Source organism: Silene latifolia, chromosome Y, assembly GCF_048544455.1.
Source record: "Silene latifolia isolate original U9 population chromosome Y, ASM4854445v1, whole genome shotgun sequence".
In the NCBI taxonomy this organism is placed as follows: domain Eukaryota; kingdom Viridiplantae; phylum Streptophyta; class Magnoliopsida; order Caryophyllales; family Caryophyllaceae; genus Silene; species Silene latifolia.
In genome coordinates, this window is record NC_133538.1 from 198,996,724 (window position 1) to 199,020,307 (window position 23,584).

At 41.8% G+C, this 23,584-nt stretch overlaps 1 protein-coding gene across 1 annotated transcript; it reads left to right on the forward strand.

The window, feature by feature from the left end:
• The first annotated feature begins 18,162 nt into the window (after positions 1–18,162).
• LOC141629800 (uncharacterized) lies at positions 18,163–21,430 on the forward strand. Its single transcript, XM_074442743.1, has 2 exons — positions 18,163–18,822; positions 21,359–21,430. The coding sequence occupies exons 1-2, from the start codon at positions 18,163–18,165 to the stop codon at positions 21,428–21,430; spliced, it is 732 nt and encodes a 243-aa protein (XP_074298844.1).
• Positions 21,431–23,584: the final 2,154 nt, after the last annotated feature.

A 23,584-nucleotide genomic window follows, 5' to 3' on the forward strand; every position in this document is an offset into this window, starting at 1 on the left:
GCCATTTATGAAGTGGGGCATGGATATAGTAGGGAAACTACCTCAAGCACCCGGACAAAAAGTTTTCATGCTAGCAATGACTGACTACTTCTCCAAGTGGATAGAAGATGATTCATACAGGCAAGTCAAAGAAAAGGATGTCATAGCATTTGTAACACTCCCTCATACCAAGGTGCCTTACCAGGACCACCCTACCATGAAAGTGTGTTACCATCTCGGTTGCCCGAGGTTAGTACATATCAAAAGCGTCTGAACTAAACACATTTATTAAAGTACTGCAAGATATAAAGTTTACAACATCTCAAATCCAAATACTGATTTAACCAAAATACAACTCCAATGTCTGGCAATAAAAGAAATCAGCTAAGACTCAGACGGTGATGCTATGACTGGTGATGTCAATACTCCCATGACTGTCCCCAAGCTCACACTAGCAATACCTGTCAATCCTGCTCACCATCCCCGAATGGATCACCGCAGATTCCACAAACAACAACGGGGTCAGTATTACTCAAACATTATAAAACAGACCAACAAGTAATCAACTGATCATCTTCCAATTCCAATCTCTATTATCACACTGTAACCAACTACACACCAAAGTGTGTAGCCCTATAAGATTACCCATCGCAACAGGTAATCCTCGCCGCCAGTGGGTGACCGCAGCCGATCCCACATAGTCCAGCTCCTCAATGAGCGTCAACAATCCCTGTCCCTTAATGTGCACATCCCCTCCCGTGGCGGGTTCCACGGAGGGCGAACTAGGGTGTGAAGCCACTCCCGCAAGTGACTCCACCACAATCACAATCACACGACATCACAGCCGTCTCAATACCCTCACACTAACATCGTCACAACAATCTCCATACTCCGATGATCAACTGATAACAATAATCACAACAAGCATGTCTTACAAAGAGCAGTAAACTGAGTAGGGAAACCCTACCTTAGCAATCAACAGTAGCACGCAACAAGGACAATCAGAAAGGCTCCTCTACGAAGTCTTCTCCTATACAATAATCATATAACACAATTACACAATGCACAATCCCCCATATTCCCAACTCCATATAGATATACAGTAACCCCAAAGAATACAAATAACATAAAGATAGAACTTACCAACAGTAGAATGAGGGATTATACGCAAGAACTCCGACGATTACACACAAAACAATGCTATGGAATGATTATGAAGTGCTTAGGGAGATATTAGGGTGATCGTAGAAATGATGAAGTTTGAAAATGCTCTTTTAGAAACTGACGCGAGATATAAAATACCCTAAACATTCCCTAATCAAACCGTCGAAATAATACTTCGCCAGACCGGATACTCGGTCGAGTAAGTGTATACTTGGCCGAGTAGGCTCTACTCCGTCGAGTAGTCACTTTAAGAAAATCCGTAGTATTACAGTCTTCCCCCCTTAAAAAGAACTTCGTCCCGAAGTTCACACCCCATTCTAAACCAGGCACAACACAACGCAACAAGACTATACTAACCACATATATCAACACCAAAGAACTACACAAGTCATCACAAAAATTCACTAACCCGACTCAAAACAAAACGACAAAACACAACCGCGACCATCTCCTACCCCCCTAAAAAGACAACGGTTACATCCCCGTAACCAAACATACCTGATCAAAAAGGTTAGGAAAACGTTCTCGCATAGCTTCCTCGGGTTCCCATGTGGCTTCCTCCACATTATGATTAGACCAAAGAACCTTGAGTAAGACCGTCTCACCATTCCGTGTCTTACGAACCTTGCGATCAAGAATCTCCTTAGGAATCTCGGCGTAGGACAAGGATTCATCAAGCTCGATGTTCTCCATCTCAAGGATATGCGATGGATCGCTCACATACTTCCGAAGTTGAGATACATGAAAAACATTGTGTACCTTATCCAAAGCTGGTGGTAACGCTAACCTGTAAGCTACCTCGCCAACACGGTCTAAAATCTCATAAGGGCCTATAAACTTTTGGCTTAGCTGACTCTTTTTCCCAAATCTTATAACACCTCGCATAGGTGACACTTTCAAAAGGACCTTGTCAACTACCGCAAACTCAATGTCCCTGCGGTGTAAGTCGGCATAGCTCTTCTGACGATCTTGAGCTGCTCTCATCTTTTGCCGAATTAACTGGACTTGCTCAACCATATCTTGTACCATTTGTGGCCCCAAAACCACTGTCTCGAGTAACTATCATCCCAACAAATGGACTTGGCATTTCGGCCATACAAAGCTTCAAAAGGTGCCATCCCGATGCTTGTATGATAACTGTTATTGTATGAAAACTCGATCAGATCAAGCCTATCTTCCCAACTGCCCCCAAACTCCATAACACATGCCCTCAAAATGTCCTCTAAGGTCTTGATGGTCCATTCTGTCTGACCATTGGTTGTCGGATGAAAGGTTGTACTCATCTTCAAAGTAGTACCCATCAACTCTTGCAGTTCTTCCCAAAACTTGGATATGAACCTCGCATCACGATCAGAAACGATATCTTTAGGTATACCATGTAACCGAACCACATGCCTCCTGTAACCCAATGCTAGCTGCATCTTAGACCATGTATCTTTCATGGGGACGAAATGGGCTGACTTGGTTAACCGATCAACAATAACCCAAATCATGTTGTTACCCTGCTGTGACCTAGGCAACCCCACAATGAAGTCCATAGAGATCGACTCCCACTTCCACTCAGGTACTTCCAAAGACTGTATCTTACCTTGTGGTCTCCTTTGCTCACCCTTTACCCTTTGACAAGTCAAACATCTGGCCACAAACTCAGCTACATCTCTCTTCATGTTTGGCCACCAGAAGGTCTTCTTAAGATCCTTGTAAAGATTATCACCACCCGGGTGAACTGAATAAGGAGTACAATGAGCCTCCGTCAAGATCACTCTCCGCAACTCTGCGTCCTCAAGAACACACCATCTCCCATCAAAACGAACACTCCCATCTGTATGGATAGAAAACCTGGAAACCGTTCCACTCTCTACCCTTGACTTCCACTCCTGAATCTTAGGATCAAGCTCTTGCTTACTCTTGATGTTCTCATACAACTCTGGCTCGATCGTCAAGTCCCCTATGGTATCCCCTCTCGAATCATAAAGATCCCCAACCTAGACATCTCATCCCTCAGCTTTAGCAAGGACATGGCGGTACATAGCGAATGAACACTCTTCCTACTCAAAACATCTGCAACAACGTTAGCCTTACCCTCGTGATAGATGATCTCCATATCGTAATCCCCGATCAGCTCCATCCACCGTCTCTGTCGCATGTTAAGCTCTTTCTGGTTATAGATATACTTTAGACTCTTATGATCAGAGAACACCTTAAAAGTTGCTCCATAAAGGTAGTGCCTCCAAATCTTAAGAGCGAATACAACTGCACCCAGCTCCAGATCATGAGTAGGGTAGTTCTCCTCATATTGCTTCAGCTGCCTCGAAGCATAAGCTATGACTTTCCCTTCCTGCATCAAAACATAACCAAGACCGTTCTTTGAAGCATCGGTATATACCTCAAAGTTCTCACAACCCTCTGGCAAGGCTAGGATAGGAGCTGTGGTCAAGCGTTCCTTTAAGGTCTGAAACGCCGTCTCACAACTCTCATCCCAAACAAACCTGACTTCCTTCCTCATCAAAGATGTCATAGGCCGCGCTATGGTAGAGAAATCTTCCACAAATCTCCTGTAGTAGCCGGCAAGGCCTAAGAAACTCCGAATCTCAGCAACATTCTTTGGCGATTCCCACTTGGTTACGGCCTCAATCTTACTAGGATCCACAGATACTCCCTTCTTAGATATCACATGGCCTAGGAAAGCCACTTCTTCTAACCAGAACTCGCACTTAGATAGCTTGGCATAAAGCTGATTTTCTCTCAAGGTCTGCAAGACTACCCTCAAGTGCTCCTCATGCTCTTCCTTAGTCTTAGAATAGACTAAGATATCGTCGATGAAAACAACCACAAACCTATCCAAGAACGGTGTAAAGATCCGGTTCATCAAATCCATGAAAGCTGCTGGTGCATTGGTCAACCCAAACGGCATCACTACATACTCGTAGTGACCATATCGAGACTGGAACGCTGTCTTAGGAATATCCTCATCTGCTATCCTTAACTGGTGATAACCCGACCTCAGATCAATCTTGGAGAACACCCCTGCTCCACTTAGCTGATCAAACAAGTCATCAATCCTAGGCAACGGATACTTGTTCTTCACTGTAACACGATTGAGCTCTCTGTAATCAATGCATAGTCTCATACTCCCATCTTTCTTTTTGACAAAAAAAACTGGAGCTCCCCACGGTGACATACTAGGCCTGATGTAACCCTTGCCTAGCAACTCATGTATCTGCTTTTTCAACTCTACCAACTCTTTAGGTGTCATACGGTAAGGTGCTTTAGATATAGGACCCGTTCCCGGCTTAAGCTTCACGCTGAAATCAATATCCCTCTTGGGAGGCAAACTCGGTATTTCCTCAGGAAAAACATCTTCGAACTCTCTCACCACAGATATCTCAGAAGCTGTCGGTGACTCTACTCGGTGGTCTCTCACATGACAGAGAATCAAAGGACACTTCTTCCTCAAACATGACTTTAAAGTCATCACAGCTATGAACCTACACTTAGGCTTTACCACAAACCCTCTATATGACACCCTAACACCCTTGGGACCCTTTAAGGTCACTCTCTTTTGCCGACAATCTATCCTGGCATCATACCTACCCAGCCAATCCATCCCGACAATCACCTCGAACCCATCCATAGGAAACTCTAACAGGTCTACTGGTAAATCTACCCCTCCAACTACCATGGATACCCCCTTATACAGCTTGAGACACGACACAGACTCCCCTGAAGGTATGAATACATCATATTTTACAACCTCAAACTTCCCCAAACCCATAGACACAACATGACTCTTAGACACAAAAGAATGTGTAGCCCCGGAATCAAACAAAACAAAGGACAGTACATTATGAACAAGAAAGGTACCGGTAACTACATGAGCATCATCTTGTGCTTCCTCCTTGTCCATCATGAAAAGCTTTCCACTGTTTTTCTGTCCTCCACCCTGAACTGAAGCATTGGAGGTACTTGTCTTGGCTGCCGAATCTTGAGTGGTGCTGTTGTTCTGGCGCTGATAAGATCCACCACCACCGCGGTTGTAACCGCCCTGGTTGCCCTGTCCACCTCTGTTGCCCCATGAACATCCCGGTCGGTTACTAGCAAAACTCTGAGTCGGCCCCTGAGAAAAATTCCCTGACCGAGCTCCTGAACCAGTGCCGGGCTTGTAGCTCGTGCATTCCAGTCTTTTGTGGCCTATCCCACCACAGTTAAAGCATGTAAGGTTAGAGTTGTCACTCACACTCCGACCTCCATTCTTTCCCCAGCCACGAGATCCTCCCGAAAAATCAGCTCCCCCAGAAAAAGCCTTAGCATGGTTGAAGTTCCCTTTCTTGTTGGTCGACTGACTATTGTTTCCACCATCAGCCTTCCTCTTTTCACCAGCAGTCCTCTCATCGATCTCTCTTGAGAGATCTACCATTCTCTCAGCTTAACCCGCTCTCAGGTATACTTCCTTGAGGTCAGTAGCAACCCCAGCTGGCATACGACTCACGATCTTAGCAGATAAACCCCTCTCAAAACGGAGAGCCAAACCTCTCTGTCCTAGCTGCATGTCCTCAACATAATGAGATAGCTCCAAGAACCGATGATAGTAGTCAGTGACCGTCATCTCCTCAGTCATGGTGAAGGAATCAAAGTCGGATCTCATCTTGTGTCGGATATGCTCCGGCACAAACTGCTCTCTCATATCACTCTTCAACCCAGACCACGGAATAGCTCCTTCCGCCTGGTAAAAAGCTCTAGCATCTTCCTTGACGTTTTGCCACCAAACTGCAGCTTCACCTCTCAGGGAGTATACTACCTGCTCAACAGTCATGTCTTCGGGACACTTAACCATTTCCATGAGAGCTTCAATCTCACGGTGCCACTTTTCGAGTAGCTTTGGTTCACCTACCCCATCATATGTGGGAGGGTTGAAGCGAGCAATGATGATGCTGAGCTGAGTAGCATCCATCGACTTCTCGTTCCCCTTTCCCACATTCTTGAGAGCTTCAAGGAGAGCCTCTTGTTGCTCAATCATGCGAGCAACCTCATCAAGAGTCATCTCAGAAGCTTGGATCTGCGCGGGAGTTCTTTTGGGCGGCATTTTGAGCAGGTAAGAAACAAGGAAACGTAAGCACAAAAGCCTACGGCTCAAAACGTAACAACCTTCCGCCAAAGGAACACTCGGCCGAGTATACTATCATACTCGGTCGAGTAAAGACTACTCGGTCGAGTATCCCCCAGATACTCGGTCGAGTATCGACTCCAGAAGTAAACGTCAAAAATCCAGAAACAACACTCGGTCGAGTAAAACAACACTCGGCCGAGTAGACACTACTCGGTCGAGTATAATTATTTACTCGGTCAAATTGTCACATACAGTAGCGATTGCTTGGTTACTAGGCCGAGTACTCCATACTCGGTCGAGTACTGGCCCTGCTCGGCCGAGTCTCACTATAGACGGGTATACAGTATAAGATTTTCTATCATGCTCACTATTCCCGCAGCAAACACATCGTATCCTCTACTTTGAGTCTCACTATAGACGGTCATTGGGTGGCCACTTTGAGTCGGTGGCTATGTTCTTACTTTTGTTTTGAGTCGGTGGCTATGTTCTTACTTTTGTTTTGAGCCGGTGGCTATGTTTTTACATTGTTTTGAGTCGTAGGGTATATACACATGTATGTTTTGAGTCTTAACGCATTCTTTTATATGTGAGACGGTCTTGATACGTAAGTTACCGGAAGTTATGACATGGAGAATAACGGCTTATGAGGGACATGTGTTGGGTAAGGAAGACATGTGTTAATGCGGTTGTGAAGGATAGTGGAAAAAGAAAAGGGAAGAATGATGAGCTAATCGAGGTAAAGAGCATGTTTTGTGAGATATGATGAGTGATATAGTCGTGTGTTGAGTAGTATAAAAGTAAGTGTATATGGGCAAGGGTGATGTAAGTGTAAAGAAGCATGAGAATGAAAGACTGAGATAAGGGATACGAATAGTTGCATATTTGGATGTGTAAGGATTTATGGAGGAAGACAGCTAGGATAGAGTTGCTTAAGGATATATGTAATGGAAGGTTTTTGTAAGAAGATAGGAAAGAGAGGTATATAGTGAACTTAAAGGAAGTTATGTCGCGATGTGGATTTGTAGAAAGTGGCTAAGTTTGGGAAGTTGGAATATCAAGGGGTGAGCCCAGTGTGTAATTCTTTGGACAAACGGTATGAAGTGAATTTTGGTTTCTAGAGATGCGAAAGGGAGATATGACTAATTGAAGAGTAACTGTTAGTGCGTGGACTTGATGGTGACAAGGGTGAGTGTGAAGCAAGATGAGAGATGATAAAAGATAAGAAGAATGATAAGATATTGATATGAATTAATGGAATTAGAGTTGTAGAGCTATGGAAAATAAACAAATGACTAAAGGGTTAGGTAGAAAGAGAAAGGAGATGACTTATTAATTGGCATTATTGAGTAAAAGGAGGGAAAGAGGGATGGAAGTAAGTTGAGAGAACGTTGACCGGAGTTAAGGAGCATGAAGGTAGGAAATTATGAAATGTACGATATCCCCACTAAAGGGTGTGAGTTAATGGTTATATAGGAGAGCAGGACGACGTGTTAGCCGTGAGTTTCGAGGTATTAAGGGAATAAGAAGCTTGTGGAGTGTTGCAAGATCTGAGATTTTGGTGGGGAGTTAGGTAGCGATATGATAAAGGATAGAATTGGGAATAATGTTGAGGTATGTTTTGTTGATGGATTGGATGTTCGTATTTGGGATGATAACCAAAGAGAGGAAACAGATTGTTATATTAAGAAGTGATAGTAAGAGAGTAGTCACATGAAGGATGTTGGTGTCATAGTAGTGTCACTAGTGGCTGAGGGTGATGTTACTTTAGGGAAGTTAGTTGTTCTAATGAGGTTGATTTTGTGGAGGTGGTTTGTATGTTTGGTTGTGAGGAAGTATAAGATGTGGATATACGAGGTGTTATTTGGAAGTTGGTGCGATGTTATGGCTACATTTGCCGGAGGGGTGATAATTGTGTGTAAGTGAAGATATGTTATAAAGGGCACCTGAGTTAAGTCCGGATAAGAGATATTCATTGTCAAGTGGCAACTTACGTGATCAGGATTGACTAGTTGGATGTGATTATGGGTCTAAGAAATATATAAATGTTTGTGTGAGGTTGTGACCTCACGAGAAGCGGTATGGTGTGATAGTTATAATGTTGTTATCTGAATGTTCTGTAAGATATGTTGGATACGGTAACTTAATGGAATGATGATCAAAAGTCATAGTTTGGGTGGTCTGACAAGACTTGTTATACTTGCATGTGTATTCATGATATATGTTTATTCCATGAAAAAGTATGGATGGTATGCATGAGATTCTTGTCTATTTATTCCGTATGATATATGGTGTTGTGATCTGGTAAAGCAGTCTTGAGTAAGTTTTTCTTGTCCGAGATGTTATATTGAGTCAGTGTTTATGGGATTGTGTATGTTGTGATGTCTATCGGTGTGGTTGTGGTGCCTCGGGTGGTGATCCGGGCACGGTACTTAGTATTGTGATGCGGGTATTTTCGCACTGAGGTGCGGCTGTTGGTGGCGGTGTTGCGATGCCGTCACCGGTTATGGTGGAGTAGGTGAGGTGATTATGATACGAGTTTCGAAAGTGTATACCAGTTAAACATAGATTGTTGTTTTATTTGCTGCTGTTCCTTGTGAGTTTGGTTGAACATGTAGACTGTTGTTTTGTTTGTTGATGTTTCTTACCAGTTTCAGTTTGGGAATGAGAGTAGAGTAGGATATGAAAGAGAGTTGTATATGTTTTCGTTGTTGTCATGGTATAGTGATATTCTGTTGATGGGACACAGTTGTGAGAAGTTGTTACAGTAATTTTGATCTTATTTTAAGATGAGGCATCGGTAGTCATAGTCATTTCAAGTGATTCGTGGAATATGTGTTGTAATGATCTGAAAGCGGCAGGTGGTTCATAATCTTTTGTTGAGATAGTAAGTGCAGGATATTGGGAATTGTTGTCATGTTAAGTTATGTATGAGTTTTGCGGTAATGAAAGAAAAGAACTTGAGGATCTAGTGTGAGTGTACGTAACAAGTGTGGAGTGTGAGTTATGCTTTTGGTGATATGAGTTTTATATAGTTTTTATAGAGAGGTGTGTCATGTTGCGGTAATGTGGAAGAGTTGAAGTTTTGGGTTAAGTTAAAGATTTTGAGGTATAGGTTAGGGGGTGTGACGAGTGGATTGAAGGATGAGAGTTGTTTAAGTAAGAGAGCCTAAGATATATGCATGGCGACTGTTCAGATTATGAGTGGTTATCTTTGACATGCGATGGTGATGGGGATAATGAGAAGATATAGCTAGGATTTAGTATTAGCGAGTTACGAGGACGTAAAATTTATCTTAAGAGGAGTAGGATGCGATAAAAGAGATTTTGATGGTTGTGCATATGGTACTATAATTGGAAGTAGAGTGTTGGTGTAGCATAAAGGACGGATATTTGTTTTGATTTTTATTAAAGGTCATGACCGTGATTGTAGTAGTTCGATGTTTAGGAATGAGAGAATAATTCAATAGTGTTGACAGTTGAATGATGATGATTATGAGTCCGATAGTTTTGACAGTTGGAAGATGATATTTATGTGTTTGAGTAAACTTCGAGGACGAAGTTCGTTTTAAGGATGGTAGAATGTAACATTCCGTTTTGATGGTTGATCTTCTTTTGTGGATTGAGTGCTATTGAGTGTTATGGAAGTGAGACAAGGTTGGAAACATTATATTGTGGTTATTTGGTAATGTTATGGAGTCAGTAGTGGGAGCCTATGCTATAGTTGAGACGATATCATGAGCCATGTTGTGGAAGGAAGAGTGGTTTGTGGAGTTAGTGTTAAGTGTCCATGTTTTATAGGTTGGGTTGGAACTTCGGGGACGAAGTTCTTTTAAGGGGGAAGGCGTAATACTACGGATTTTATAAGCTAAGTACTCGACCGAGTAGAGCCTACTCGGCCGAGTAGTGCCAAGAGTGTCATTTGTTTGGGTTCTGCCGAGGAATACTCGGCCGAGTATGGTGAATACTCGACCGAGTAGAGGATACTCGGCCGAGTATACATTTTACTCGACCGAGTATCCGGTCTGACGGGTTATATTTTTTCCGCGATTGATTTACAAAGGATTAGAGTTATTTATAAACGCAAAACAGTTTCCTATTACATTTCATAAAACCTAATCACTCAAACGACGCTCTAATCCACTCTAAATCTCCCCTTGTGTGTGTGTGTGTGTGATCATAGCAAGTGCATTCATCCTTTGTTTCTTTCGCCGGTAAGTCTTTATCCCTATGTTGTTGATGATTAATTATAGGGTTTGTCTTTATTCATGAATTGGGGGAAATGGGGTTTTGCAGTTAGTGATTGGAACTATATGATTGTTGTTGTAGGTGACGATATGGTAATTGTTATACATTTGTATGGTTGATTGCAGCGTAAGCGGATTGCGAAAAGGTAGGGTTTCCCTACTCAGTTCTTGTGTAATTGAATTGAGATATTTGTTGTATTGTGTATGATTGTTGTCTGCTGATCATCGGAGTGTTGATGTTGTGGTGACGGTGGTGATGTGGTTGTGTTGTGACGGAAGTGGTGTTGTGACAGCTGTGATGCTGTGGTATGTGTGATTGTGGTGGAGTCACTGGCGGGAGTGGCTTCACACCCTAGTTGGCCCTCCGTGGAACCCGTCACGGGAGGGGATGTGCACATTAAGGGACAGGGATTGTTAGTCGCTCGTTGATGAAATTTGGACTAGGTGGGGATGGGCTGCGGTCACCCACTGGCGGCGAGGATTACCTGTTGCGATGGGTAATCTGGCAGGGCTACACACTTCGGTGTGTAGTCAGTTAATGTGTGAAATTGGGAGACCGGGGATGGAGGATGATCAGCCGGTTACATTATTCGTTTGTCTTATTTGAATTAAGCGGTAACTGACCCCGTGTTGTTGTTTTGTAAAACCTGCGGTGATCCATTCGGGGATGGTGAGCATATATGACAGGTAATGCAGATGTTTAGTTATGGGACAGACATGGGGAGACATCACTTCGAGTCTAGTTTCCGCCGTTACGAGTTTAGCCGTCAATGATTTCAGTTATATTGAAGTTCTTACACTTTTAGTTTGAGTTGATTTGAGATAATGTATTCGCTAACTCTTTATACTTTAATAAATGTTGTTTGGAAATTGTAACTTTGATATACTAACCTCGGGAAACCGAGATGATAACAGCCTTTCATGTTAGGGTAGTCCTTGGTAAGGTACCTTGGTATGAGGGGGTGTTACAAAGTGGTATCAGAGCGAGTAAACCTTATGCGACAATTGAGTTTGCTTCTGGAGTCGAAAACTCGACCGAGTAATATAGTTACTCGACCGAGTACCTTGTACTCGACCTAGTATGTTATGTACTCGACCGAGTACCTCATTGGGCGGCCACTTTGAGTCGGTGGCTATATTCTTACTTTTGTTTTGAGTCGGTGGCTATGTTTTTACATTGTTTTGAGTCGTAGGGTATATACACATGTATGTTTTGAGTCTTAACGCATTCTTTTATATGTGAGACGGCCTTGATACGTAAGTTACCGGAAGTGATGACATGGAGAATGACGGCTTATGAGGGACATGTGTTGGGTAAGGAAGACATGTGTTAATGTGGTTGTGAAGGATAGTGGAAAAAGAAAAGGGAAGAATGATGAGCTAATCGAGGTAAAGAGCATGTTTTGTGAAATATGATGAGTGATATAGTCGTGTGTTGAGTAGTATAAAAGTAAGTGTATATGGGCAAGGTTGATGTAAGTGTAAAGACGCATGAGAATGAAACACTGAGATAAGGGATACGAATAGTGGCATATTTGGATGTGTAAGGATTTATGGAGGAAGACAGCTAGGATAGAGTTGCTTAAGGATATATGTAATGGAAGGTTTTTGTAAGAAGATAGGAAAGAGAGGTATATAGTGAACTTAAAGGAAGTTATGTCGCGATGTGGATTTGTAGAAAGTGGCTAAGTTTGGGAAGTTGGAATATCAAGGGGTGAGCCTAGTGTGTAATTCTTTGGACAAACGGTATGAAGTGAATTTTGGTTTCTAGAGATGCGAAAGGGAGATACGACTAATTGAAGAGTAACTGTTAGTGCGTGGACTTGATGGTGATAAGGGTGAGTGTGAAGCAAGATGAGAGATGATAAAAGATAAGAAGAATGATAAGATATTGATATGAATTAATGGAATTAGAGTTGTAGAGCTATGGAAAATAAACAAATGACTAAAGGGTTAGGTAGAAAGAGAAAGGAGATGACTTATTAATTGGCATTATTGAGTAAAAGGAGGGAAAGAGGGATGGAAGTAAGTGGAGAGAACATTGACCGCAGCAAACACATCGTATCCTCAACTCAAAGTGCCCGAGTAGACACTACTTCGCCAGACCGGATACTCGGTCGAGTAAGTGTATACTCGGCCGAGTATCCTCTACTCGGCCGAGTATCCACTATACTCGGCCGAGTATTCCTCGGTAGAACCGAAACAATCTATACCAACAACACTACTCGGCCGAGTAGGCTCTACTCGGTCGAGTAGTCACTTTAAGAAAATCCGTAGTATTACAGCATTCATCAAACACAACATCATATGTATATATGGCATCCCCTCTGAAATAGTATGCGACAATGGCACACAATTCGTGGGAAAAAGAACAGCAGCCTTCTGTGCTCAATGGAACATCAACCTGGTAACCTCCACACCAGGATATCCAAAAGCTAACGGCCAGGCAGAATCTAGTAACAAAGTAATAATCAGCTGCATAAAGAAGAAGTTAGAAAGAAGGAAAGGTAGATGGGCTGAAGAGCTCCCCTTGGTCCTCTGGGCTGACAGAACCACGCCTAAAACATCCACAGGCCAAACCCCCTACTCCTTGGTCTATGGATGTGAAGCAGTAATCCCAGCTGAGGTCGACATTCCATCAGCCAGATGCAACCTGAACACAATAACGAGCAATATACCTCTAATGGAGGACAACCTGGACCTAACAGAAGAGCTAAGAGATGCAGCCAGCATTAGATTGGCAGCATATCAGCAAAGAGTTGCAAAAAGCTACAACAAGATCGTCAAAGTTAGAGTATTCAGGGTAGGAGACCTTGTCCTCAGGAAAGTCTTTCAAAACACAAAAGAGAAGAATGCTGGCAAATTGGCCCCAACCTGGGAAGGTCCCTACCTGATTGACTCAATAGTCGGCCAGGGAGCTTATAGATTACAAACCCTAGACGGCGAAATGATCCCAAGAGCTTGGAATATTGCACACTTAAAATTATTTCACATATAAAATATATCTCCCGGTCCAGGTATAATTTTCATCTTCACATTTCTTGCCTGACCTGATATGAAACTAAATGTATGATACTTGCCATTATATGAATAAATGCCTTATATAATTTCTTTTATTATGTGCCCAAGTACTTGTCAATATTCTCATATTTCTTTTTACCGAATAGAATCTTTAATATTTGTTTTACATACTGCACTTTACTTAAAACAAATCTTAAAGATTGGGGGCCACCCCACTGATATCCAACTGATACCCAACTTTCAGTTGCAAAAACAGGCCTTAAAATATCGAGCTCAATTTAATATACAAATCTGGAAAACCTTTTCCTGGCTTGTATAACATAGATGGGTCATAAGCCCTCCAGACAGGCAGGGGACATAAGCCCTCCAGACAGGCAATAACCCCACCCATAACACAATGAACTCGCCAGATCCAGCACAAAAAGCTGGTCCGATCCAGTCGAATAACTGGCCAGATCCAGTACACATCCAACACTACAAATATACCTTATCAAAACACAAAAAGAAACCAACAAAGACCAAATATTTATTCATCCAAAATAGCCTACCTTACCATATACCTAACAAATATTCATTCCAGGAACATCCCTCCTGGATGGGCCAAAACGAAAAAGAAAAACATAAATCTAAGCAGGTTTCGAGCCAGTAACCGACTCACAACCATCCACCATTTCCGGATTACCAGATTTTTCCTTGGAAGGAGGAGAATCCACTTCTTCTTCTTGACCCATATTGGCCAAATCAGGATACTGGGTATCCAGAGCTGTCTCATCCCGGTCCGGATCCCAATTAGCCCGGTCAGATTCCGGATCCCTCATAGCATCAACCCGGCCTTTCCCAAAGAAGTACTGAGCAGCATCAGCAAGCCGCCCCTCCACTAGCTCCTTTTCAGCACCAAGCTCTTCATTTTTCCTCAGCTGATCCTGCATTGCCTGCTTCTCGGCAGCCAGCTCTTCCTTGACAGTCTTCAGCTCCTCCCTTACAGCCTCCAACTCTTGCCTGACAACCTTCTCAGCGTTTTTTGCAGCCACCTCACAAACTATAGCAGCCCTGGATGCCTCTCTAGCTGTCCCCAGCTGAGATTGAAGTACTACCTCATTACCCCTGGATGTGAGCAGCTCACGGTTAACTTTATCCAATTTCTCTTCTAAGCTAGAAACCCTAGCCTGGGCATCCCTGAGCTGACAAGCAGTGGCCAACCCGGCATCCAATCCCTACAAGAAACAAAAGAAAGTCAATCAGCCAAATATAAAGCAACACAAAGAACACATAACAATTAAAATATCCCTTTACAGCTAACCTCCTTAGCCTGAGAAGCAAGTTCAACAGCCTTTGTCAACAGAGAAGACAAGATAGAAACAACGTTAGTAGAAGACTCAAGGGTATTAGCAGACAAAACCTGGCCACTCATACTAGCAGAAAATTCATTTATCCGTGCCCGGGCAGCATCCATATCGTCCATCCTATCAGATACTTGCCTGACACTCCTGATTGGTTGAGCCTGAATAGGATCTTTCTCTCTCCCTTCCTCTTCAGGAATAATATCTTCCCTCCTACTTTTGGAAGCCTGAACAACCTCCGATGATACTAGCGTGGGTGGATCCTGGGGAGGCTGGACATTAGAAACCAAAATGTCAAGTGTCTTGTCACTCCCACTAGCCTCCTGGCTCTTGGACTTTTCAGCAATTCTAGCCACCCCAGCCTTTAAATCTTTTGCAGTAAAACTGGCCAACCTAGTAGAAGACCTGAATACTGAATATATAAAGAATATACATAAATATCAGAAGATAAGTGATAAGAAGACAACAATTGACATAAAGATATATAGAAGACATACAGGAAAGAGCAGTGGAGCTAGGCTTGCCTTTGGGTACTTTGACCACACTCAGCTTAGTCTTCATATACCGGGGTAATAAATCCCTGCCCAGACTAGCAGGCCAAGCCCTCTCTTCCTCAGGAATAGAAAGGAAAGCCTCTATCCTTGAAACAGCCTCCTCGTCAATAGGGTCGAAGTTCCAATCAGGAGCTACAAATATTACCAAAAAATGCACAAGTAAAACTTAAATATCCTAATTTCGTTTAATATAAATTGCAAAATTAAGAGTACAGGAAACCTACCACTCTCCAAAGGCGGATATCTCAAGTAATCAAAGCCTGACCCTAGACTCTCAGTCCGGATAAACTGGAAAGTTTTCGCCCAGCTTTTATCATCTCCAGAGTCCAGGTTAGTAATTAATGGAGACATTTTTGACTTAATTCTCAAATTAAAACGACCAGTAGAAGGATTTTTCATATGATATACTGCCTTGATATCATTAATAGTAATTACAAGATTATGCTTAGCACATAAATTTTCAATAGAAGGGACAAGTTTCCAAACCATTGGCATGATCTGGAAAGGTGATACCTCCATAGCACGAATAGTATCAATCATCAAAGGAGTAAAAGGTAACTTACAACCTGCCTTGAACGCCCATTCATAAATACAGAACCAAACAGGTGACATCCAATTAGCTCTGACTGGACAAGACTGAGGGATCCATACCTCAGTCGAATCAGGAATTAATTTTTTCTCCCTTAAAACCCTATCATATTTCGTTTTCAATAAGTTTTCTTCAGGGAAATAAGGATCCAGAGATTGAAGAGCAGAAAAAATAGAGTCTTGATATTTAAAGGCTATAGCACGAGCAGGAGGATCAATTTCAAGCACCTCCTCCTCATGGATATCTTTGGGTTCGGGCTCAGCACCTTACGGGAAGCGGGGCGTTTTTGGCTCCCATATCCTTCGTTGTTTTGTTTATAATGATAAATTTTATGAGAAATTATAAGATTAGCAAACTGGAGTCTTTAGGAAATAGGGAAGAATTTTAGAGAAGATTTAGCAAAGAAAGTGGAAGAAATTTGGTGAAAAATAAACTCATCACAAATACCGTATTTATAGAGGAGGAGCAACGGTGCAAAAACCCTAGAAAATGCAAAACTGTCAACATGACATCACACAGTTAGCCGTTGCAGTGTGTAACGGTAACTAGGAGTCTAAGAGTCATTGAGCAAACATAATTCTTTTTATTGTTTAACCCGGTAAAATTGACATCTCACCCCTGGCCTGATCGAGCAAGGGTAAAATGTCAAGGGGCAATTGTTAGGCCCAAATTAGCCTGGTCTGAATCTAACTTGGCCTGACCTTACTAGGCTGGTTAAGACAACCAGAGTCCGGACAAATCTAACTATTATTTGGCAGGTGAATAATACAATAAGACAAGCAAGCTACTAAGTCCTAGAAGAAAAGCCTGATGGAAAGTACAGAATAGCCTGGCAGGACATTCAAACAGGCTGGATTAAGAAGATAAACAAGAAATGCAGTTGTATGAACTAATAATCACGTCCTATTCTCAAGGAAGACCAAGTCCAACTACAAGACCATATCACTCCCATGAATCAAGACGTGTAAAAGAAGAAGAGCTAAAGATTGGTTAAGAGTAGAACGAGTCAACCGGATTAATAGGGAGTGTGCCCTATTAATCTGGTAACAACCCCGACAATGGAGAGGGACGTTGAGATCAATACGACGTTAGTATTTGTAGAACTATAAATATTGTAATCTAGCATTTGTAAATTCATTCATTATTCATTGGTTATTCACATTTTATTCCTCATCCTTTCCTAAGTATTCAGTCATATACACGAATTTGTACTTAGCTTTTTAAAGTAATACGAGCAATATTCCTATACATAATTCTTTCTTATCATTTATATTATTATTCTAAACCTATTGAACTAGATACCCTAATTACTCAATAATCAAGCCGGATCCTTTTCAGGGAAAATCCTGCTAAAACACCAGGAACTACGAAGCCTCCTCCGTAGGGTCGCAGGAATGCCGCTGCCTATGGAGATGGCCGCACCAGAAAGCTACGCTGACACGCCGTTTACTGACGATATAGCTACAGTGGCCTTACCAAAAGGATTTAATGTCCCAACAATTACCCTCTTTGATGGAACCACAGACCCCTGCGATCACATTAGCCAATTCAAGCAGAAAATGATGGTTACCACTGCCACAGGAGCCTCAAAGGAGGCATGTATGTGTAAAGGATTTGGTTCGACCCTAACCGGAGCAGCACTACAATGTTTCGTCGGCTTGCCTAATGGGACCATATCTTCATTCGCCGATTTGGTCAACGCGTTCAATCGTGAGTTCTCTCGGCGGAGAACACCAAAGCAGCCAAGTGATCTGTATAGGATCGTTCAGGAAATAGGTGAATCAATCAAGGATTATGTTACCAGGTTCAATGCAGAGAAAGTTTCAATTCGAGGCTGCGATATGTCCACGGCCATCAACGCCTTCAGGCAAGGCTTGGATAAGGAGTCAAATATCTACAAATAATTAACGATGTACCCTTGTGATAGATTCGAAGAAGTCCAGCAGAGAGCTACAGCAGCATTAAGATTGGAAGAAGATATACAAGCTAGAAAGGGAATAACAAACTTCGACAAACCTGGCAGGAAAATCGCAACAGAAAAGAAAGACGAGCGAGCTAAGCCATACAAAGCGAGACCTAATATCGTGAGAATAGCAGAAAAAACCCAGCAAGTTTGACTCCCAAAGATCCTCCTAAGCTATCTGAGTACGGATTCAACACGGGAATGGAAGGATTGCTGAAAGAGCTAAGAGGCCTAGGTGATCAGGTTAGGTGGCCAAAGCCTCCCACTCAGGATCGACCCAACGACGACAGAGATAGCAGCAAGAGATGCGAATGGCATCAGGACATAGGTCACAGGACAGAAGACTGCTACAGGTTGCGAAAGGAAGTAAAGTTCCAGGTACGCAGGGGAAACTTGGACCACCTGTTATCACGTGGGGGCAAGCAGGATAGGAGAGAAGCAGCAAATCAGGTGCTTCCTTCTGCTCCACCCATATGCACGAAAATTATTAACGTGATAACAGGCGGGTCCGAGCTATCAAGTTTAACATATTCCGCCGCTAAGAGGAAAGCCATCGGAAGTAAAGGGGATCATCCAGAAACTTCATGCAGAGTAAGCCAGAGCAATTTACCCCCGGTAACTTTCGACGAAACCGACATAGTAACTATAACGTTATCCATTGGCAATTGCACCGTACGAAAAGCATTAGTGGATACAGGGAGTTCTGTGAACCTCATCATGCTTGAAACCCTCAAAACCATGGGTTTTGATAAAGAGAACCTGATAAAGAAATCTGTACCCCTGGTGGGATTCAGTGGTGAGACTGCGCATTCGGTGGGTGAGATAACCATCCCAACGTACATCGAAGGAGTTAATAAACTGGTAAGGTACTTAGTCATTGAGGGTCCGACCACTTACAACGTGATACTAGGAAGACCATGGCTGCATCAGATGAAGGCGGTGCCCTCAACATATCATCAGTGTCAAGTTTCCAAAACCATGGGGTACGGTCACAGTAAAAGAGGATCGAGAGGAATCCAAGAACTGCTACGCTCAAGCCCTCAAAGCTACAACCAGGCTCCCCTCATAGCAATTACAGGACCGGGGCACCTCGAAAGAATACAAGGAGCCTCCCTCAGAGTAACTAGACCAGGTCCACTCGGACGAGGAGCACCGGATAGGACAAGATTGGTGGAGCAACTTGCAGTGAAGAGCTACGCAGTCAGCTGACTCAATTTCTGAAAACCAACATGGACTGTTTCGCCTGGTCCCACGATGATATTGTAGGTATAGACCCATCCGTTATTTCACATAAGCGAAGTGTGAACCCAGGCTGCACCCCAGTACAACAGAAGAGAAGGAAATTCGCGGCAGAACGAAACAAAGTCATTAACAAGGAAGTAGACAGTCTCTTGGCAGCAGGTAAAATTAGAGAAGTTAGCTACCCCGAATGGCTTTCTAATGTGGTAGTTGTGCCCAAAAAGAACGGCAAGTGGAGGGTATCACTACAACAATTTGTCACTTGCTCCACGAATTATGTCACGGGAATTTATAATTCATGGCTAAATTTTGCTTAGCCACGGGAAAAACTTATTCATTATTTTGGAAAATATTTTATGTCACGGGATAACTTTTCCCGTGACAAAAAGTCACTTCCGCCACGAATTAGGCTACACCCGTGGCAAATAATCCTTTTAGCCACGAGCTATGTCACACCCGTGGCGAAATTTTATTTAGTCACGAATTGTTATGTGGCAATTTTTTTAGCCACAAACTAACAAACACCCGTGGCGAGTATCTTTCCCGACTTAAATTAAGATACTTTCATGTTAAGGCAAACCTAAAAGCTGCTTCCTTAAAAAATGAATGAAATTAAATTGAATATAATATATGAAAATACATTTAAATATGAAATTTTAGAAACACTTTGATTAATTTAATTAATATTTTTAATGCTTATTTACTTAATAAGAAATTTTTAAATTTTATAAACTTATATGCAAGCGAAGAAAAGCTTATCGTCTAAATATTTTGATTTTCTTACAATCACACTTATGTTTTGTAGGTTTTTCAAAATATTGACAATTTAAGAAATTTGTTTTAATATATAATTCTGTTTATTAAAGTCATGAATTGCCTTTACTTTTTTAAATTAAACTTTACAATCTTGAATAACAATCTTAAATGACCATGTCACATTTAAAGGCATAGCATATCAAATTGAATAATTAAGTTATTTACCATCTATCTTAGAGAAATCTAAAATTAATATACGGAAATTTCCCATGGCACCCCTTAATTTTGTCAGATTTTCCATGTTACCCCTGCTTTTAAGAATCTGTCTATGATATTCTTGAGGTTTAAATTTTATGCTCATGGTACCCCCTAATTAACGGCTGTTAGATGGTCGTTAAATTTTGATGATGTGACAATGAATTTGTAATTATAAAATATGAAATAAAATTGAAAAGCAAGGATACCAAGGGAAATCTGATAAAATTAAGGGGTACCATGAGAAATTTCCGTAATTTTTAATTACTAAGTTATTCCCACGTCATCAAAACTTAACCTTCATTTAACGACTGTTACATTAGGGGGTACCATGGGCAAAAAAATGGAACCTCAAGGATACCATAGGCAGATTCTTAAAAACAGGGATACCATAAGAAATCTGACAAAATCAAGGGGTACCATGGGAAATTTTTGATTAATATATATTGTTAAATTATTTCATTCAAAATTTGATTTACAACATTATGTGTAGGATATTTATTGAAAAAATTGAATTTGGTATAAAATTTACGGAAATTTCCCATGGTACCTTCGAACTTTGCCAGATTACACATGATACCCCTTATTTTAAGTTTCTACACATGGTGCCCTTGTATTTACCTTTTTCATTCCCAAAATACCTGTTTTAGCAGGATTTTCCTGGAGGGATCCGGCCTGTTTAGAGAATAATTTGGGTATCTAGCTCTATAAGTTTGGGATATTGTAGATGAATAATAGGACAAAATCAAGTATAAAGAATAATATTTATATTATTTAGAAAAGCTGGATACAAATTTGTTTTAGTAATTGTGTACTCGAAAAGTAATGAGAAATAAGTAGCGAAGTGGTTTTACCCTAAGGAATAATGAATGAATAATACAATTGCCAGATTACAATATTTATAGTTATACAAATATAAACGTTACATTGATCTTCAAAGTCTTCCTCTTTTGTTGAGTCATTCAGGATTAATATGGCACATTCCCTATTAGTTCGGTTGACTCGTTCTCCTTTGATTATTTCTTCAACTCATTCTCCTCTTGTATGTCCAGGTTCATTGGTAATATAGCTTCGTGGTTAGACTTGGTCTTCCTTGAGAATAGGACATGAACATTAATCTTGTTGTAATCGCTTTGCTGCTTTTCAGCTTAATCCAGCCTGTCTAGGTGTATTGCCAGGCTATTCTGTGCTTACCATCAGGCCTTTCTTCTGGGACTAGACAGCTTATTCATCCTGTAATATTTTTCATCTATCTGACAGTGGTTAGAATTGTCCGGTCTCTGTCTGCCCCAATCAGCCTTGTAAGGTCAGGCCAGGCTAATCTGGGCCTAACAATTGCCCCTTGACATTTTACCCGTGCTGGATCAGGCCAGGGGTGAGATGTCAACTTTACCGGGTTAAACAATAAAAAGAATCATATTTACTCAATGACTCTTAGACTCCTAGTTACCGTTGAACACTTATAACGGCTAATTTGTGTGATGTCATGCTGAGAGTTTTGTGTTTTCTAGGGTTTTTACACCGTTATACACCTTCTATAAATACGGTATTTGGGATGAGGTTGTTCTTCACCAAATTTCTTCCACTTTCTTGGCTAAACTTTCTTCTGAAATTCTCCCCTATTTCCCAGGAGTCTTGCTCTGCCAACTTATAATTTTTCCCAAATTAAAATTCATCACAATAAATTAAATAGTAAAGGATATGGGAGCCAAAAAGTGTCCTCGCACCCTGTAAAGCTGCGCACCCCGAGAGAAAAGGGCTGCTTTGAGTCCGAACCACGGACGTCCGGGGAAGAAGAGGTGATGGAAATTGACCCTCCTGCTCGTCTTTGTGGCTTTTAAATATCAGGATTCTATTTTCACTGCCCTTCAATCTCTGGATTCTTCTTTTCCTGAGGAAAACCTATTGAAAACAAACTATGATAGGGTTTTAAGGGAGAAGAAAATAATTCCTGAATCGACAGAGGTATGGATCCCTGAGTCTTGTCCAGTCAGAGCTAACTGGGTGTCACCTGGTTGGTTCTGTATTTTTGAATGGGCGTTCAAGGCAGGTTGTAAGTTATCTTTTACTCCTTTAATTATTGATACCATTCGTGCTATGGAAGTATCACCTTTTCAGATTATGCCAATGGTTTGGAAACTTGTTCATTCAATTGAAAATCTATGTGCTAAATATAATCTTGTAATTACTATTAACGATATCAAGGCAATATATCATATGAAAAACCTTGTTGATGGTCGTTTTAATTTGAGAATCAAGTCAAAAATGTCTCCATTAATTACTAACCTGGACTCTAGAGATGATAAAAGCTGGGCAAAGACTTTCATGTTTGTCCGGACCGAGAGCCTGGGGTCGGGCTTTGATTACTGAGATATCCCCCTCACGGAAAGTGGTAGGTTTCTGTCTTGTCAATTTGCAATATATATTATACGAAATTAGGATGTTTTGGGTTTTCACCTTTGTATTTGACAATTTTTTGACCCCCGATTGGAACTCGATCCCCTTGATGATGAAGCTATTTCAGGATAGAGGCTTTCCTCGCTATTCCGAGGAAGAGAGGGCCTGGCTGCTAGTCGGGCAGGGAATTATTGCCCCGGTATATGAAGACTAAGCCGATCTCTTGTCGGGGGTGCCTAAAGGCAAGCCTAGTTCCACTACTCTTTCTGTATGTTTTTCGCATGTTTTGTGTTTGATTATTGTCTTGTTATGACTTCTCTTCTCATATTCATGTGCATTCTTTATATATTCGGTGTTCGGGTCTTCGCTAAAGCGCGACTTTTATCGCAAAAGATTTAAAGGCTGGGGTGGCTAGGATTGCTGAACAGTCCAAGAGCCAGGAGGCTAGTGGGAGTGACAAGACGCTTGACATCCTGGTTTCTGATGTCCAGCCTCCTCAAGATCCACCCAGGGTAGTATCACCGGAGGTAGTCCTGGCTCCCAAAAGGAGGAGGGAAGTTGTCATCCCTGAAGAGGAGGAGGAGGAGAAAGAGAAAGAGGAGGAGCCTATCCAGGCTGAACCGATCAGGAGTATTAGGCAGGTGTCTGCGAGGATTGATGATATGGATGCTGCCTGGGCACGGATAGATGAATTTTCTGCCAAGATGGGTAGCCAGCTTTTATCAGCTAATACTCTTGAGTCTTCTACCAGGGTGGTCTCTATCTTGACTTCTCTTGTGACAAAGGCTGCTGAACTTGCTTCTCAAGCTAAGGAGGTTAGCTATAAAGAGATGTTTTATTTGTTGTGTGTTTTTTGTGTCACTTTTGTATTTGGCTGATTGATTTTATTTTTTGTAGGGATTGGATGTTGGGTTGGCTACTGCTTGTCAACTCAGGGATGCCCAGGCCAGGGTTTCTAGCTTGGAAGAGAAAGTGG

Coding starts and splice junctions, on each gene's coding strand:
- LOC141629800 (XM_074442743.1), top strand. CDS start 18,163: ATGGAAGGATTGCTGAAAGAGCTAAGAGGCCTAGGTGATCAGGTTAGG. Junction 18,823..21,358: donor TCGAAGGAGTTAATAAACTG/GTAAGGTACTTA, acceptor GCTGCTTTTCAG/CTTAATCCAGCCTGTCTAGG.